The following is a 19,509-nucleotide window of genomic DNA, read 5'->3' on the forward strand; positions in this document are numbered from 1 at the left end:
GAAAATCAGCCTTGAACTGATTCGGTTCGGTGCCGGTATGGCTCGGTATGGCCCGAACCCGGCAGTTCAAGTCGGTTTTCAAAACCATGTGTGTCCATGCAACATTCTAGACACATTTGTGTTTTTTTGGCTCTCAAGAAGCATGATACATATTGCAAAAGCATGGTATTCACCATGGCTCTTTGTTTTTGCATGGTAGGATATAGCATTAATACAAAGTAAATTCTTTAATCTTTGAAATGATATATGTTTTTCACCCGAATAAAAAAAGATGCATGTTGGCATTTTTTGTAAATACATAGTCAAAAGGGAAATTTAGGATGAGATGAACCCTTTACAAGTGTATGGCTGGGAGTTTAGGATGGTCTTTAGTTTCCATTTATATGTATTTGTTTTAGCTGTATGCATTGGGTTTGGCCAGCAAAAGGCAAAAATTGACCTCCATTTTGGGTATTGGCTAATTTCAATCAGCTGATTGAAACTACCACCACATGGATGATGTATTTATTTATGATATTTTGTTGTGTATTGCCATTCTAGACTCATTTTTGTTTCTTTAAATATATTTGAGTAAATAATGTTGGTTTGAAGTCATCTTTTATTTTTCTTTTTAGTGAATAGAAATTCAACTTGCATAGTAGCATATGTCGTCTCTGCTAGCAATTTTTCCATTTCATATTAGTTAAATCCTTAAACATATCTTGTCAAATAAAAAGATATATGCCCAGTCTTGAAAAGGATAAATAAGTAGATGAAGGAAAAGGCTACTTCAATTCATTATCTGCCAATTTATCAAAAATAATTTAGAATGAGAACACTATGTGTTTTCACATATAATTGATTTTGTTCTTTAAAATATGGGTGAAAAATGAATTGCATTATTTTCAAGTTTTGGGCACTTAATCTTCTAGGTATGCTACAAGATGCTACAGTTGACTGTTGATTGATAGACCTATCCTTCAAAAATCATTCTTCTGAAACTAAACATAGATTTATTGCAATTGAGATAATTGGAAGCAATTAAGAGTTATGTTTCAAGAAATTCAGTACAATAACCTTTTTTTTAGATGTGGGGGCTTTTTTTTTCCTTAAAGATTTTATGAGGAGAAATAAATGAGAAGAGTTTTTACAAAGTATATCAAGAGAGTTTACTCAAAATTATGAGATTTGATTTCAAATCATATGAACAGATAAATGACCTTTTTGTTAAGTATGATATTGTTCTCAGACTTTATAGATTATAATATGTCGATATTTGGTACTTGATATTTTGGCAAACATCATGTCAAGTTCCTGTATGTAGTCTTATACTTATATCTTGAATATCTTACTTTTTTAGATATTTATGCAGTTTTGCATATTAGGTAAGTAGATTTAGAAACAATTGAATTATATATCATACCTAAAATTAGTGTATAATATGCTATGTTAGCTTTTCATTATTTTGTAATATAATTATAGTTTCTTTCTTTCTTTCTTTCTTTTTTGTGTGTTTGTTTGTGTGTGTGTGTGTGTGGTTTCAGACTTCCAGTCCAAAACATTGAATCCATACATTCGAATATTCCAGGAAATACAAGTTAAATATGGTGACATATGTTTTGTCATCTCGCTTTATTTTTCTAATATTAATTTTTTTTAACATAAACTCCGAAAGTCGGACCAAAGTTGGCGATACCACCTCCTCTGATAAAACAAAAACTCAACAATACCCAAATTGAAAACTAGCTTTCAAATGTTGGGTAAGATTTTTTTGAATCCAGTGATGAAATTGTAAATAAGATGACTGAAATTATAGTGGTATGATTTTTTAATAACAAACAGACTAGTTGGTAGCTTCTGCATTTTCTGGAAAAGGAATGCCTACTAATTTTCAAAATGTACAAAATCATTAATATAGAGGAACATGGAGACTATGTTCCATGGTCTTGGATACGAGTGTGGGGCATGGATATATCTAAGTGGTGGACCCTTCTATTTCATACAAATTTCTTTTCATGGACCTATATTTAGGTGTCCTATCCATAACCTTATCTTAGTATTTGGTTGCACCTGCTTAGATAATCCAAAGGTTCTGAGCATTAGAGCATTGAGATTATCATATTTATCAGGACTGGTGCAAATTCATCACATTATAGATTATTTTAGTCTTGCAGAAGGCCAGGACATTTTGACCAGCTATCATACGGTGGTGGTTATTGGTGTTTGCATTAATGCTTAAGAGACTAGTTAGAGTCTACAAGTAGCTAGGAGTTAAGTTGATGGAATTGAAATGTTAAGAAAAACTAGCGCGTTTGGGGAAAAAAAAAACTAACAGAGAGAAGCAAAACATGCAAGAATGCTAGTCTTAGGCCCCGTTTAGCATTGCTTTTGGAGGGCAAAAGAGGGCAAAAAAGTGCTCTTTGGAGGGCCAAAAACTCTTTTGGGTGATTTTGAGTTGTTTGGTAGATATTTTGAAGCAGCTTTCTGACTCTCCCAAAAGCTAAAAGAGGTCCCCCTAGAGAAAAGATTTAGTTTGTAGTGTTTGGGCAAAAGCGCTACTTGAGATGTGTCGGAGACTCGAGTTTGAGCCCTAACAATGGGATTTTTTTTGAAAAAATAATTTAAAATCATTTATAAACGAGCAATAATTTATCATAACAGTTTTTAAACAATAAAATATACTAAAATAATATTCTTATATTATAATGATTATAGATATATTATATTATGAAAATATAATTCTCATCATTAATATTCTGCTATAATAATATTATTATAATGTAATGTTATGGAAAAATATTATTATATTTTATAATAATTTATTATTTATTATATTATTTTGATTAAATATCAAAATAAATAATTTATAAATTAAGAATATTTTATAACAATGGTTTTAATAGCGCAAATAATTAGACAATTGAAAGCACTATATAATGTTTCTTGTTGTTGTTTCTTGATACTAAAAGTACTTGCTCAGTTGGGTTATCAACTGGACGTTAAATTCCATTGAAATCTCTGATGTCCTAAGCTCTACTACATACAGCAATGCCAAACAGGGCCTTAATGTGGGAATATATGACTTGGTTCACTCAAAAGTTGCTAGATGGGTCCTTAGAATGTTTAACGTGACAATTGCATGCACAAGTAAACATAGTGCTGGAGTGAAAAATTCCCAGAGGCAATTGAGTGAATGAGGTATTATGTGAAAACATTTCAAAAACCAGAAACTTGAAAAATGATTGAAAAGATTCGTTAAAAGGATTATAAGTTAAAATATGTATCTCTTATCATCTTTACAGCTATTAAAGCTCGAAAAGGCCTGAAATAGACATTTTTTGGGATAGATAAAATGAGAAAAAGTAGACAAGGAATGCGAACTGCTTAGGATGCACCATGAGGATGGCGGTAGGGTACTTATGTAATGGAGGAGGATAAGTTCAGAATTTATTTCTTAATATAGCAAGCATTATTTAAGGGCAAGGATGAGAGGAAGACTTTTAGAACTGTGCAATGTCACTTCAAGTAAAGAAATGGAGTTAGCTAAATTTGCCTGGTTTATATATCTACAAAAGATTTTGAAAGCTTGGAGGGTGGCCCATGAGTGGGCGTATATGCTTTTTGCTGAATTGCGATACTATAGAAGATTTCCAAAATTGCTCAAATTTTATCACAGAATCTTTCTTGCAAGTAAAAGTGAAGCTGTGGGAGAGAGTAGAAGGACAAAGATCGGGACTTGTCAGAGGAAACTGGAACTTAATTAATCTTAATGCAAAATTACTTAGTGAGGAAAGTTTCTTATTTTGATAGTTGATGAAAGAACTAGGAATCTTTCACTTTGGTTTGCAGAAGTCTTATAAAAGTTTGTCACTATGGCATATCTGTAAGATAAAAAGCATATCAAATTTCTAGATTGATGAAAGCATGCAAATCTGCAACAGCAAAAGCATGCATTGTTTTGGAAGGCACCTTGGGTATTAGGTGGCCTTGGATCTTCATTACTTTACATCTATAAGTCTCTGTTTTTCACTTAACGTTGATGCATCAGCTACTAGTCTCCAGAAAAAAAATCCCCTTTCTCAATGGTAATTGCAGATAATGTGGTTTTGCTTGATGGTTCTTAGAAAGAGATAAACATATAAATAAACTGATTAAAGAATGCTATAAATATGCAAGAATCAGTTGGTCCAACATAGATCAAATGGAGTGCAACTTAAGTGGGAATTTATCTGGAGTTGGGAAGGGAGTAATTAAAATCTACTACAAAAGATTTCTAAATTTTCTTTCCCAGACTTATGTCTTTTGTACACATGATAATGAGATAAATAGATTGGAATTTTGAGAAGAACTTGCCTTTGGACTGTTTTGAATTGTCGAAAAAATTGCCATTGAGACTTGCAATAAATATTTGTGAGGTAGTTATAACACTAGATTTATTTTATAGATCATTGGGTAATGTGGACGGTCCAGGAGCATAATTTTCCTGCAAAGGTGGGATAGTGACATAAATTTTTGGTTCATCTAAAGGAATGTAAGAAATGAGCTGATTATACAAAGGTTTACTGCAAGGATTGTAAACTCAGTTTTGTTTTTGGTCAGGCTAGGGACTATTGGAGGTTTCGCTGTAAATGTAGGAGTTTCAGTCAAACAAGTAAATGCTTACAAAGAAAAGGAAAATAATAGGAACAAAAGGTGTGAAGAAAGGTTATCACACAGTATTCTTAGTGGTTTTACTGTGAACTTAATATTTTATATAAGAATGCCTGTTAATAACTTGTATTGAGGACACATAATATTCAGTAACTTCAAGTTTGTTCAAAATTTATGTATTCAATAACTATGAAGCTTTAGTTCTAAGTGTATTAAGCGCTTCTCATCATCATTTCAAGTGGAAAGGAAGGGGGAGACCGACCCATGCTGTAGTTACCCATGTGCAAATTTTTGGGCTAGAATCTTTAGTCACTAAGCAGAGGGACGTCACTATGAGGACAAGCCCCAGTTCACGAACTTAGATACTTCCTGAATTTGGACATTTTCAAGTTGTATTTTAAAAGGTCAAGTGGCCGTTTAACTAAATGTATATGTTTATATAAAACACATACTTGCTGTTGGTCTAATCAAGGTAGGCTGAACTGGTACCATGCCCTATATCGGTCAATCATTGGTTTGGTATGGTGTCAGTTCTATATTGTACCGACACCAGGTTCGGAACTAGCATGCAGTTTTTTTCTAATTTTTTTTGATATATAATGATTTATCACCTCCATTAGTTTTAGAATGTACTATGCGTCGTGCATCTTATTGGAAGCATTAATTGACTTGTGCAAGGCTTTAGATCCCGTGGGATAGAGGTGTCCCGGTATCTCCATGGAATAGAATGCCCCATTGTCCCATCCCGATCATGCATCCCAGTAGATATCCTCCATCTCTCTTCCTTCTTTCTTTCTTTTCTTTTTTTCTTTCCTTCTTTTCTTTTTTTTCTATCTTTCTATCTTTCCTTTTTTTTCTTTCTTTTTGTCATCCCTTCCCTCTTTTTCTTTTTTTTTTCTTTTTTTCTTCTTTCTCTTTCCTTCTTCCTTCTTTCTTTCCTTTCTTTTTCTTCTTCCTTCCCTTCTTTCGTTTTTTTTTTCCTAGCACTTTCCTTTTTTCCATTTTCTTTTCTTTCTTTCCTTTTCTTTTTTCTTTGTATGGATGGGTTTCGGAGTTCCGACCCCATCTTGATCCCGTTTCTCATAGAAACGGGACGGGATAAGCGGGACGCCCCCCATCCCATCGGGACGTAAAATCTTGGATTTGTGTAAGGTCTTTATATCACAATAAGTTAGAAAGTTGATGACGCTTCGTCTATTGGGACCTATCTACCTATCACACATCACTGTTACTCTATAGGTGCACCACTTGCTCTGATATGAAGCTATTCAATTCTCGACCTCCTCCTTATTGTTGTGGAGCTCACCATGGATATTCTTTGATCCTGGAGGATCCACATCCAGTTCTACTCTCTCTATCGATGCAATGGTGGATTGATAGTGTGTGTTGCCTATCATATTCGCTGGAGTATGGCTGAAGTAGAACCAAGACGTGATAGCTCTTCATATATCTTTCTTCTTATTCTTCACCAGCATAATATCAATCCTCTGCTACTTCATATCCCTACTCGGAAAAGCATGTGGATCAATATTGTTTATAGTGGCTATTGGTGGTATCTTTCTAGAGGAGGATTTTTTGCAGCCTTTATTGCCGAGCTCTCCTAGCACAGATGCTATGCCCCTCCCACCTTTGCTGATGGCCTCCTTGATTGAGGAGGCCCTTCTGAACTCTAGTCTACACTGTCGGCTTTAGAACTAAAGCTCGATTTGTACTGAGGGCTCAAATTGAGCTCTATGCTTGGTCACCTCCTATTACCACTGGTCACCCAGACTCGTCTAGATCGTAGCCTCGATCTGTGCCTTGTCATTTAGAATGGTGTCCTTTTCTGACACTTTGGAGTGGTTGGAACATGGCGGTACGAGTTGATACGGATCCGTATTAGATCGGCATGAACCAACATAGAAGTGAAGAAAGGAACTGGGGAGGAGGAAAAGAGAGAAAGAGGGGAGGGGGAAGGAGAAGGGGGGAGGGAGGGAGAGGGTGGGTAGAGGAGACGTCGGAGATGGCCACAAGAGGTGAGGGTGCTTGGAGGGCTGCCAAGGACTCCACTTCCTCTGCCAAATCGCGGCTAACAGAGAGATAGAGAGAGGGGGAGGAAAAGAAAAGGAGGGTGGGGAAGCTGGTGGAGAGGCCATCGGAGGGCCTTTGGTTGGCTACTGTGGCCGTCGGATGGCGTAACCACGGTCCGCAGCTTTGCAGGCATGAAATAGAGGTGATCGCTCTGGTTTTATGGGATTTTTTATAAAAATCTTGATCACAATGAAGTTGGCAATCGGTTGCTCGCTTCATTATTCATCATTATTTGAAAACAAAACAATAAATAGGGGCGATCGCTCTTGTTCCGCCGTTCGGTGGCCATGGCGACCATCTGACGCTCTCTGGCGGCCTATCTGCTGGCTGCACCTCTCTCTAGTATCCTTGCTCTCCCTTTCTCTCTCTATCTCTCTCAATTAAATACCTTATCGGGTGATATGGAGCCGCGGAGGTCTCTGCGGCCCTTAGACGGCCTCGACAGGCTAACATCGGCCCTCCGACGGCCTCAATCGGCCAGCGTCGGCCCTTCAACATTGTCGTCCTCTCTTTCCCTCCCCTCCCCTCCACTCTCTCTCTTTTCCTCTCTTTCTCTCTCCCTCATTCGATGTTTCGATTAGGAAGGCCGAACCGTCTCGATTTTCGGCCGGTATGGCTTGGAACGTCTTGAGCCATTCGGTTCGGGACGGTTCGGCGAACCATAATCCTATCTTTTGTTGCTTTGAAACCATCTAAGTACTTGATCAGTGCTAGACCTCGTCAAGACATTTCCAGTACTTTGACATAAAAGTAACCACCAGCAAGATGTTGCTTTGGCGTGGTTCCCTGCCCTCTTTGAACTTGGTGTCGCACCAATTGGACCACCAATAGTGTTGATCGGAGAGCATGACATCATGGTCCTAGCCGATGTCATGCTCTAGCTCTTTTTTGTTGGATGGATCCATTCCTTCAAGTAAACCGAACACATATTAAACATTTTTACATTAACTAATATTTAGGTAATTAACTACATGTAGTATTAGATTCTTATAATTGTTTCACTTAATTAACTAATTTTAATTATTTTTAAAAGAATTCAATATTTAACTAAAAAAATATCTACATGTTTTATTTTAATTTTGAAAAAAAATGTAGAACCACAATAGGTATGCTGCATTTATTATTATCTCAGTTTATCTTTAATTAATTATTTTTTAGAAAATAATGAAATTTCAGTGTGCTGTGGAAAAATATTTTCTACTTTAGAAAATACTTTTGAATTACCTATATGTAGTACTAATTTGGTGCGGACACCAGAGCCATAAAAAATCGGCAACATGATTTAAATTCGATTTGGATCGAAGAAGCCTCATTAGATTGATTCTACTTCAGTTATTTATTTTCAGTCAATAAATTTTTAATGCATTTAGCTTTGGGTCCATAGGGCCATACTTGGATTTGTCCACGTCACCTTTGGAGCCACCACTCTCCATATGCCAAGAGAAGAAATATGCATGCCAGCGTGTGCCGTGCTCCTGTCAAGTTGTGTCAAGCATCAAGCACCCATATGGAGTTCCATTTCTTCCCTAGAATTCTTTAAGAGTTCTTGGCTACTTATTTATTTTGTTGAGGGCTGATTTATTTCCCATGGTAGATTATTTTATCACATATAATGCTTTACTTTATTGTGGAGGGCTGATTTCTTCCTTGTAAAAGGTAAGAGATTTCTAAAGAAACAGGACCCTTAGAGTTCTATATAAATCCTTGTATCTTTCATGAAGAAGACAATGAATGAATTTTACAAATTCCACAAATACTTGTGTCAATCGCTCCGAGAGGGAGAGGGTGTGAGATCCAAAATCGCCCCACAAGGGGAGGGTGTGAGGCCCACTTTTTATCCTACTCTTTCTACTTAAGATCCAGTGTTTCTGCGACTCTGATTCGACTCCACCATCTACCCACGCAAGCCTATTCTGTCAAGAGAAGATCTGTCTTCCTCAGAATTTTCATCTATTGTGCTAAGAGGGAGTGATTTCTTATTCTACAGATCATATGCTGTCAAGGATCTTCATTCCTTAACAGTTGATCTTTGATTTTTTTTTTAATCCGATATTGGTAAAGACTTAGTCCTTTATCGATGAATCTGTTTGGTTAAAAGATTAAGAGCCCTAATCAGAGTAGTTTCTTAACTACCACGATCCGGATTCTTATCATCTTCTTGGATTTTTCTCACGGGTTTAATGTTTTATTTTCTCTCGTTCCATTCATATTTCTTTTTACATTTACTCATGAGCATGTTTAATTTCTGCTATCTGTTTATGAAATTCTCTATTGCTAATTGTTTACTGATCTCTCGAATGGCATTCGTCTGTATCATTTAGATTGATCTCGTTTTAGTCTCGTATCAATCAATCACGCCTCCTAAGCAGAGTATAGGCAACTATACTGTCTGTCCTGGGAATAATGAGTCTCTGATCGGACGTGATTTGTTGTTGATGAACAGAAGAGAGCTTGATCATTAGGATTGATTTTTTTTTCTCTCTCCTTTAGGATTGTCCCGCATCAATTTGGTATCAGAGCTGGTTGATTAGGGCTTTAGTTTAAATTCAGCAATTTAAATTTCCGCATGTTAAATTTTCGCACTCTAAATTTCGTATTCAAGCATTTTAATTTTTATTACACCTTATTTCTGCATCCTAGAGTTGTATGACCATTAGATCAGGTACCTGGTATCAACATCCTACTTCCCCACCCAACACCAATATGGATCCCAATATAGCAGCCATCATTAATGCTTTGACTGAAAAGTTTGATGACATGAAAAATTTTATGAAAGCCATGGATGAGAGAATAGTGGTATTAGAAGAAGCTAGGCAGAAATAACTTGAACCTGAGTCTCTCCGACTACCTATAGGACAAAGAGGTAGGAATCTAGAACTTGATCGACCTATAGGGGCATGCCCGCACCATTACCAGTTTGATCAAGATGAGCATATTCTTAGGAATGTGAAGGTCGAAGCCCCAAGTTTTGATGGTTGTCTAGATCCGAGAGTATACCTAGATTGGGAATCAGGTATGGACCACTATTTTGGATGGTACGAAATGTCTGAAGCAAGGAGAGTTAGGTTTGCTAGGATGAAATTGGTTAGGCAAGCCCGACTTTATTGGAAAAGTATTGAGCATCTTCTCAATCAGAGAAGACAAGATCCGATAGAAACCTGAGATGAGATGAAAGAAAAACTCAGAGAGAAGTATCTCCCCACCTCTTATCAACAAAGACTTTTAGATCAATGGCAGAGGCTTACTCAAGGGAATAGATCAGTCACTGAGTATATCACGAGGTTTGATGAATACCTCATGAGATGTGGTGTAGTCGAAGATAAGGTTGTTACCTTATCTAGATTTAGAACTAGATTATGAGAGGATATTCAGCGTGAGCTTTTTCTGCGAGAGGTAACCACGTTGGAACAAGCTTATCAACTTGCCTTAGACATTGAAAGATTTTCTAGATATTCGACTCTCCGTCGTCCTGAACCCAGTCGAGTGATCCCTTCTGGATCGAGACCTAATATTAATCAAACTTCTAGTAACGGACCTTCACTTACAAATTCTATTGGGAGAAAAGAAGATAAAGGAAAAGGAGCTATAGGAGAGTTATCAAAAGGAAGTAGTTCTCGATTCCATTGCTTCAAGTGTCATGGTTACAGTCATTTTGCTGCACAATGCCCCAACCGATCATTATTCATAGAAGAATTAGAGGGAGAAACTCTAGAAAATATTGAGGAGGAAGTTTATGAAGCTGATTCAGATTTAGTCAAGCAATTTGAGAGTACTGAGGATATCTTAGGTTATGCCGCACCCGAGTTAGACCTTAAGCTTAGAGTCGTTAGGTATGTCCTAGCACAAACTAAGTGAAGACTGGCGTAGGACCTCTATTTTCCATACCTTCATAAAATTTGGCGATAAAATTTGTAAGGTGATCATTGATAGCGGTAGCTGTATCAATGCCATCTCCACCGACACGATTAAGCGATTAGGATTAACTCTTGTGGATCATCCCAGTCTATACCGTGTGTCTTGGATTGATTCCTCTTCTATTCTCATCAAATTTAGATGCTTTGTGCCCATCCAGCTTCATTCCTACCAGGATCATGTGTGGTGCGATGTCTTACCCATGGAAGTTGGAAGTATCATATTAGGTCGGCCTTGGCTATTCGACAATGATGTTACGATTTATGGCCGAACCAACTCCTGTAGCTTTACTCATCAGGGTAAGAAGATCACGATTAATCCTTCCCCACCTAAGGCTACTAATAGAAAGATAGACGATGGACCAAAAGAAAATCTCAAGAAGAAAAGCCTCCATCTGATAGGTGCTAAAGAATTAGAGACGACCATGAGTGAAGGATCACTAGTTTGGATGCTTGCTGCTAGAGAAGTTCGTGAGGATTCTAAGGTGGATTATTCTAAGGAAGTAGCTAGCCTTCTTAGTGAGTTTCATGATGTCTTTTCTGAGGATTTTTCAGATTACTTACCGCCTATGAGAAACATTCAACATGCCATTGATTTAGTTCCTGGATCCATCGTACCCAACTTGCCCCACTATAGGTTGAACCCTAATGAGCATGCCGAGCTACAAAGACAAGTTGGAGAGCTGATAAAAAAAGGATTTGTGAGGGAGAGTTTGAGTCCTTGTGCGGTTTCTGTACTATTGACTTCAAAGAAGGATGGTACATGGAGGATGTGCATAGATAGCCATGCCATTAACAAAATCACCATTAAGTACCGCTTTCCCATCCTTAGGTTAGATGACATGTTAGATATGATGGTCGGATCCACTATCTTTTCTAAGATTGATCTTAAGAGTGGTTACCATCAAGTAAGGATTAGACCGGAAGATGAGTGAAAAACTGCTTTCAAGACAAAAAATGGTTTATATGAGTGGATGGTGATGCCATTTGGATTATCTAGTGCCCCTAGTACCTTCATGAGGTTGATGACCCAAGTTCTACGATCATTTATAGAAGTATTTGTAGTCGTATATTTTGATGACATTTTGATCTATAGTCGAACTAGGGAAGACCATCTAGATCATCTCCAAAGAGTGTGTCAAGTTTTTAAAACAGAAAGCTTGTATGCTAATCCTAAGAAGTGCGTTTTTATGACAGACTATATCATCTTTTTAGGTTTTGTTGTTACCTCCAATGGTGTATTTGCTGATCCTGAAAAGATTAAAGCAATAGTTGAGTGGCCGGTGCTCAAGAGTGTGCATGACGTGCGGAGTTTTCATGGATTAGCAACCTTTTATCGTAGGTTCATAAAAGGGTTTAGCACTATAGTCACTCCCATCACTGATTGCATTAGAAAAAAAAAATTGAATGGACTAGGATAGCCAATAGAGCCTTTTTAGACATTAAGGACAAGATGATCCATGCCCCAATCTTACTTCTCCTGATTTTTCTAAGGTTTTTGAAGTAGCGTGCGATGCGTCAGGAGTTGTGATTGGTGGTGTCCTTAGTCAAGAAGATCATCCGGTAGCATACTTTAGCGAGAAACTTAACGATTCTAAACTCAAGTATTCTACCTAGGATAAGGAGTTTTATGCGGTAATCCAAGCTTTAAGATATTGGAGGCATTATCTATTACCGCAAGAATTTGTGTTGTACTCTGATCATGAGGCCTTTAGATTCCTGAATTCTCAAAAGAAATTGAATCATAGACACGGTAGGTGGGTCGAGTTTTTGCAAGCCTATATTTTTGTTTTGAAACACCGTGCAGGTGTAGAGAATCGTGCTGCTGATGTCCTGAGTCGTCGTCATACTTTGCTGTCCACCGTTAGTATAGAAGTTGTTGGTTTTGATAAAGTTAAAGAAAATTATGAGGAGTGTCCAGATTTTGATGACATACTTACCGCTTTACGAAAGGGGCCATCTAGAGAATGTAGTGAATATACCCTTCAGGATGGTTACCTATTTAGAGAAACTAGGCTGTGTATCTCTCGTACATCTTTAAGAGATTTTTTAGTTTGGGAATTACATGCTGGAGGATTAGCTGGACACTTTGGTAGGAATAAAACTATAGAGTTGGTAGAAGCCTAGTTCTTTTGGCTAAGCTTGAAAAGAGATGTCGTCTGAATTGTTGCCCAATGTAAAACATGTGCCGTGGCCAAGCAGAGAAAACAAAACACCGGCCTATATACACCCTTACCTATACCAGACTGTCCTTGGCAGGATGTTAGTATGGATTTTGTTTTGGGATTACCTAGGACAGCTAGGAAGCATGATTCTATTCTAGTGGTTGGAGATAGATTTTCAAAAATGGCTCATTTCTTGCTCTGTTGCCAAACGTCTGATGCGTCGAAAATTGCAAGGATATACTTTGATGAGATTATTAGACTACATGGATTGCCTAAAACCATTGTTTCTAATAGGGATGTTAGATTTATGAGCTACTTTTGGAAAATCCTATGGCACCTTTTAGGCACAAAACTAAAGTTTTCTTCTGCCTATCATCCGCAAACAGACGGTGAAACCAAAGTGGTTAATAGGAGTCTTGAAAATCTTTTGCGTTGTTTGATTGGGGAACATATGGGTAACTGGGATCTTTTGCTGTCCTGAGCCGAATTTGCATATAATAGCTCTGTTAATAGGTCCATTGGCATGAGTCCTTTTGAAGTAGTTCATGGATATCAACCTAGAAAATCAATAAACCTCATCTCACTACCCATGCATGTTCGGATTTTCGAATCTGCAGAGTCATTTGCACAGCATGTCAAGAGTCTGCATAAAGAGATCAGTAAAAAAATTAGTATGAGCAATAAAGTTTATAAACAGAATGCAGATTCTCATCGACGTGTCCAAGAGTTTGCAGAAAGAGACTATGTGATGGTTCGATTGAGGTCTGAATGGTTTCCATCCGGAACCGTGAAGAAGTTACATGCCTGAGGAACAGGTCCGTTTAAGATCATAAAGAAAATCGGATCAAATGCGTATGTTGTGGACCTACCTTCTGATTTTGGGATTAGCTCTACTTTTAACATTACAGATCTTGTCGCCTATAAAGAACCAACTCGGATACCTAGTGAGCCATTTGAACCTGAACCAACCTTTGAGAGCGAGCCTGTCCCTGAGTGTCCACCAGCTAAAATATCAACAAAACATGATCAGATTGAGAGAATTTTGGATGAGCAGATCTTCTCCACCCGGAGTCGAGGCTATCAGCGGTATCTGGTCAGATGGCGAGGTCGATCGGAGTCTGAAGATACCTGGATCACTCGAGAAGAGCTGCAATGCATTGATCTTGATCTACTTGAGCGTCACCAGAGCGGAATCGATCCACACTCGACAGGGTCGAGTTTCCTTCACCTCGGGAGAATTGGTGCGGACACCAGAGCCATCAAAAATCGACAACATGATTTAAATTTGATTTGGATCGAAGAAGCCTCATTAGATTGATTTTACTTCAGTTATTTATTTTCAGTCAATAAACTTTTTAATACATTTAGTTTTGGGTCCATAGGTCCATACTTGGATTTATCCACGTCACCTTTGGAGCCACCACTCTTCACATGCCAAGAGAAGAAATATGCATGCCAACATGTGCCGTGCTCATGCCAAGTTGTGTCAAGCATCAAGCACCCACATGGAGTTCCATTTCTTCCCTAGAATTTCTTAAGAGTTCTTGGCTACTTATTTTGTTGAGGGCTGATTTCTTTCCCATGGTAGATTATTTTATCACATATAATGCTTTACTTTTTTGTGGAGGGCTGATTTCTTCCTTGTAAAAGATAAGAGATTTCTAAAGAAATAGGACCCTTAGAGTCCTATATAAATCTTTGTATCTTTCATGAAGAAGACAATGAATGAATTTTACAAACTCCACAAATACTTGTGTCAATCGCTCCGAGAGGGAGAGGGTGTGAGACCCAAAATCGCCCTACAAAGGGAGGGTGTGAGGCTCACTTTCTATCCTACTCCTACTTAAGATCCAGTGTTCCTGCGACTCTGATTCGACTCCATCATCTACCCACGCAAGCCTATTCTGTCAAGAGAAGATCTGTCTCCTCCAGAATTTTTATCTATCGTGCTGAGAGGGAGTGATTTCTTATTCTACAGATCATATGCTGTCAAGGACCTTCGTTCCTTAACAGTTGATCTTTGATTTTTTTTTTAATCCGATGTTGGTAAAGACCTAGTTTTTTATCGATGGATCTGTTTGGTTAAAAGATTAAGAGTCCTAATCAGAGTAGTTTTTTAACTACCACGATCCGGATTCTTATCATTTTCTTGGATTTTTCTCACGGGTTTAATATTTTATTTTCTCTCGTTCCATTCATATTTCTTTTTGCATTTACTCGTGAGCATGTTTAATTTCTGCTATCTGTTTATGAAATTCTCTATTGCTAGTTGTTTACTGATCTCTCGAATGGCATTCGTCTGTATCATTTAGATTGATCTCGCTTTAGTCTCGTATCAATCAATCACGCCTCCTGAGCAGAGTATAGGCAACTATACTGTCCTGGGAATAATGAGCCCCTGGCCGGACGTAATTTGTTGTTGATGAACAGAAGAGAGCTTGATCATTAGGATTGATTTTCTTTTTCTCTCTCCTTTAGGATTGTCCCGCATCATAATTTTTCATATTTTTTATTATTTTTATTTTTATTTAAAAATATTAAAATCAAATAATTTAGAAAATTATTTTGATCTGAGAGCATCTCACACTGGATGTTACATATATTTTTCTCAGCCTGTGGGCGTGCATGGAAGGCTTTTTTTTTTTGGGATTTTGTTCAAATTTGGGCTTATGTCATTGTTCCCATGATCATGCCCAAACTTGGATGAAATGACATAAATTTTTTATCGAGAGTGGGATTCATGCGCTGAGCATGGATATGATCTTATAGTGATTTTTTAAATTTTATATTATTTTTTAAAAAAATTTAATCCAAAAATATTTTTATTTAAAAATTATAGATTCAATAAAAAATTATGATCTTGTTGTCATAGTGTAGATCTTCTCTAGATCTACAACACATCATTAAATAACACCAAAATACAAAAAATTTAACATGGCCTCCCCCCTTTTTTTCAATTTTTGGCCAATTTTTGACCTTAAAATAAAAGAAATGCATAAAAGAAGTGAGGAGGAGCTATGATACCTGATTTTAGCAAGATCCTAAACCGAAATCCACTGAAATTGCCTAGATTTGGACTATTTCATTATTTTTTGAAAAGGGTGTGCGGCCCAAGTTTGTGTTGAGAAGCTCTTGTGGGGTTCTTAGAACTCTCATGAGGCTTAATTATTGGCCCCCTGCGACATGAGGGCAATCATACATGCGGCATGCGAGGATGTGCAATGCCCATGAGATGCACGTGGGGGTGCGATTGCATGACCAGGGGTTGGATCACGCGGGTAGCATGTGAGGACATGCGTTGTGGACGAGTGCATTATGATGCAAGAGTGGGGGTAGGGAATCATGCACGTGGCATGTGAGGATGTGCGTGGAGCGTTACAAATGCTAGAGTGGGCTCGATCTAGAGCCTAAATTAGTGGGAACCTCCTGGTTCGTATCAGTATTGCTTCGAACCGGCTGGTTTAGAGCAGTTCAGGCCATTTCTTGTTTTGCATAGCTGAACCATCCTGGTTAGGGGATGGTGTAATACAGTATGCTCTGCACGTTTGGTTCGGGATAGTATGACATATCTTGGTTCTGATGTTGTCTTTTATTTAGTTGTTAAAACTAAAATCCACTTATTAAGCCACCATGATCGGGCTAACTATAGAGCATTTGTCTTGCTCAACCGAAAAGCAACTTGTCATTTGTACCTCTTTAAAGCTAACTCCCAAGTCCGAAGTGCTTCAAATTTTCCAAAAAGTGAAAAACAAAAAAAATGGTTACTCTTAATAAAATACTTTCCAGAGGATAATCTATCATCCATTAATAAGTATTTCCTCTTTTAACTACCAAAGGAAAGAAAATATCAAAAATTAAAACTCTTTTCCTAAGCATTTTCAGAGAAATGAAGAAAGAGCCTCAAAATTATATAAAATATGAAAATATTGAGTAAAAATAGTGTGGAAAGTCAGTTTTTGCCGAAATTGAATGGACTTATTGAACTAATGGTTATGGCTGAACTTACTAATATTGTGTAAACTGATGAGACTGATTGAAACAAAATTTCAAGGGTCAATTTAGGCTCCAGTCCAGCCGAAACTGGTCTGTTTTGGTTGACTTGTGTGGTTTCAGCTGTAACTTCAAAACATTTGTTTGCAGTGTTAAGAATCTGGAATAAAATGAAGGGAAGCAATGGGGACAATCGGAGATCTGTGCAATGTAGAGGCATGAAATTCATCTTGAGGTGTGACAAAATCAGAGGGCAAACTTTAAGCTTAGTGGCTAACAACTTAACATGAGTGAGTTGAAACACGCGGATTTTGGAGGTAATAAACTTCTTGTCCATAGCTCAAAGTGGCACAAATTTGAGAACTCTTTTGGCAGAAAAAGAAACAAGAAAAAAAAGGCAATCCTTGCTTATTTGTACCATGGAAGACTTTGGAAGATAGTGTTGAGAAATGATGCAGAATGACAACTTTTATTTTAGGAGTTGGTGGCATATAGGGCTAAATTCTGAAGTAGATGAGCAGAATGTTTCTCTTGCTCCTAATTTTCAGAAGTGGCTTGTGGAGCATTATCAACATTGAATCCAAGAGCATGTTAGGCCCATCATATGCAGTAATATTGGACACACAATTAATAAATACTAATATATCTGATTGGGTTGTGGCTTTAGAATCAAGGATTCAAGTTCCAGCGGGATATCCCACGGGACACCGGGATGGGGTACTATCCCATATGTCGGGATAGGACCATCTCAGCATCCTGATTGGAACGTCTTGGGACATCCTCTGTTCTAAGTGTTGGGACGGGACGGTGGTGCATCCCATTCCATGAGAAAATTAGGACAACCCCGTCCTACGGGATTTAAAATCTTGTTTAGAATGTTGCGGTAAATGATATATTCATGAAAAGATTTCAACATCTGTATGATCAGAGATGTATTGAAATTGTCAAAGAATTGAAAATGATATTACTGCTGCAGTCTTTCATTATAATGTGAATGTTTGCAGCATATTTTAGTGTTATAACTGGAAAAATATATTTACTTTGCTATGTCAGAGGATCATTCTTAACTTCATCAAGCTCCTTTGTTTTCAACCTAATTGTAATCTTTCACCTGTTTTCGGTGGCCTGCTCTTATATCTTTATGTATTTATGCATATTTATGTGTATTTCGAACTTTCTTTTTAATGTTATTGCATCTTTTTTTATGGCTAACCACTACTAATGATTCAAATTTGTCCCCCCCAGCCCGAGACATTTGTAAAAGTCCGTCCACGTTGTGAGGCTCCTAGGCGTGATATGGTGTATCCTGTGAACTATACACCATGCCGTTATGTACGGATATCTTGTTTGCGAGGAAATCCAATAGCTTTATTTTTCATTCAGGTAATATTTTATCTTTTTTATCTCCTATACTAGGTTAAGAGCCACTACTGCAAATGGGTCTATAATTTTTAATAATCCATCAGTCAGAGACTAAAATATCGAAAGTCTTGGAGTTTAGTTTGAGGAAATAAATCCCATTATCACCATAGTAGTTTTGAAACATTTATAGTTCCATTATGGGCGTCTGAATAGTTATTATCTTCATGGAAGGGTATTTTGTGTGTGCCTATTCTGATAGTATTCTCTTACTCCCTGGTGCTTAGGACCTGTGAAATACTCCCTGGTGCTTTGGACCTGTGAAATACTCCCTGTCCAGTATTTTACTGATTCAGCCGGAAGTTTTTCTGATACACTACCACTGTTACTTTCTGTTATTGGATTCTAGTTTTTGTTTCCTGAAGAAGTTGATGTTTCAGACAGTAAGTATATGTAAGGAGTCTCATGACTGATAATGTTTCTTTTTCAAAATGGCCTGCTAACCTTTGAATCATTTGTCTTTTCAAAACTTTGGCCTCAAGATTATATCTGTTAAGCCTTCTTTCTTTCTTTCTTTCTTTTTTTTTTGCCTTTTGTTGACTTGGGAAATGAATATTAATTGAAGGTATTCCTGTAGAATCTGCTATTATATCCACTATCATTCTTTTTTTTTTCCTCCTTAATTTTGTGTTAATATATAACAATCAACTGACATTTGCCCAGCTGCTCGGAGTTACTGTGGCTGGACTGGAGCCTGAGTTTCAACCTGTCATCAATTATTTGTTACCACAAATTATTTCACACAAACAGGATGCCCATGATATGCATCTCCAGGTAAATCATAATATTTATATCATTGACCTTCCTTTTCATTTGCCTTTTTGCACTTTTTCCATAATGATATTGCTTCAAATTCTAATGCTGTCTAGTTCATAGTTGCTTCAAGATATGGCAAGCCGATTGCTGGTTTTTCTTCCCCAACTTGAGGTATGGTTATGGTTTCTTAGGTTTCAAAAATGGTGCATAACTGTTAGAAACTTATAGTTACTTTGTTTTGTTCCATTCAAGAATTTTATATTTAGATTTAGAATTTTTCTTAGTTTTTTCCTATCACTGCAGGCAGAGCTTACCAGTTTTGCAGATGCAGCTGAGACTAACATACGGTTTTTGGCAATGCTTGCTGGTCCATTGTATCCAATTCTGCACCTTGTAAATGAAAGGTTAGAATTAGACTCTTTCTCTCTCTCTCTCTCTGTTTTTTTTTTGGCAGTGTTTAGTGATACCATGCTTACAATTAGCCATGAAAATTGATTTTTCTTATTTGCTGCAACATTTTAAATATGACAGCATATTATCATGTTATGAATATATTAGCTACTTTTGAG

The 19,509-nt window shown here is 37.3% G+C and overlaps 1 protein-coding gene across 8 annotated transcripts in view; it reads left to right on the top strand.

The window, feature by feature from the left end:
• The window catches only part of LOC105060827 (uncharacterized), a 56,768-nt gene that overhangs the window by 5,027 nt on the left and 32,232 nt on the right, over positions 1-19,509 (top strand). For 6 of the 8 annotated variants that reach the window (XR_012141085.1, XR_012141084.1, XM_073256900.1 and 3 more), the window contains exons 3-6: positions 18,011-18,148; positions 18,848-18,958; positions 19,061-19,111; positions 19,244-19,344. Coding sequence is in view for 6 of the 8 variants with exons in the window: in XM_073256900.1 (XP_073113001.1) it covers positions 18,011-18,148; positions 18,848-18,958; positions 19,061-19,111; positions 19,244-19,344 (401 nt within the window). In the remaining 2 variants the exon portion in view is untranslated. Of the gene's footprint in view, positions 1-18,010; positions 18,149-18,847; positions 18,959-19,053; positions 19,112-19,243; positions 19,345-19,509 lie in introns of those variants that run through there. The other 2 variants (XM_073256903.1, XM_073256902.1) reach the window with 2 other exon arrangements.

This window comes from Elaeis guineensis, chromosome 4, assembly GCF_000442705.2.
Source record: "Elaeis guineensis isolate ETL-2024a chromosome 4, EG11, whole genome shotgun sequence".
In the NCBI taxonomy this organism is placed as follows: domain Eukaryota; kingdom Viridiplantae; phylum Streptophyta; class Magnoliopsida; order Arecales; family Arecaceae; genus Elaeis; species Elaeis guineensis.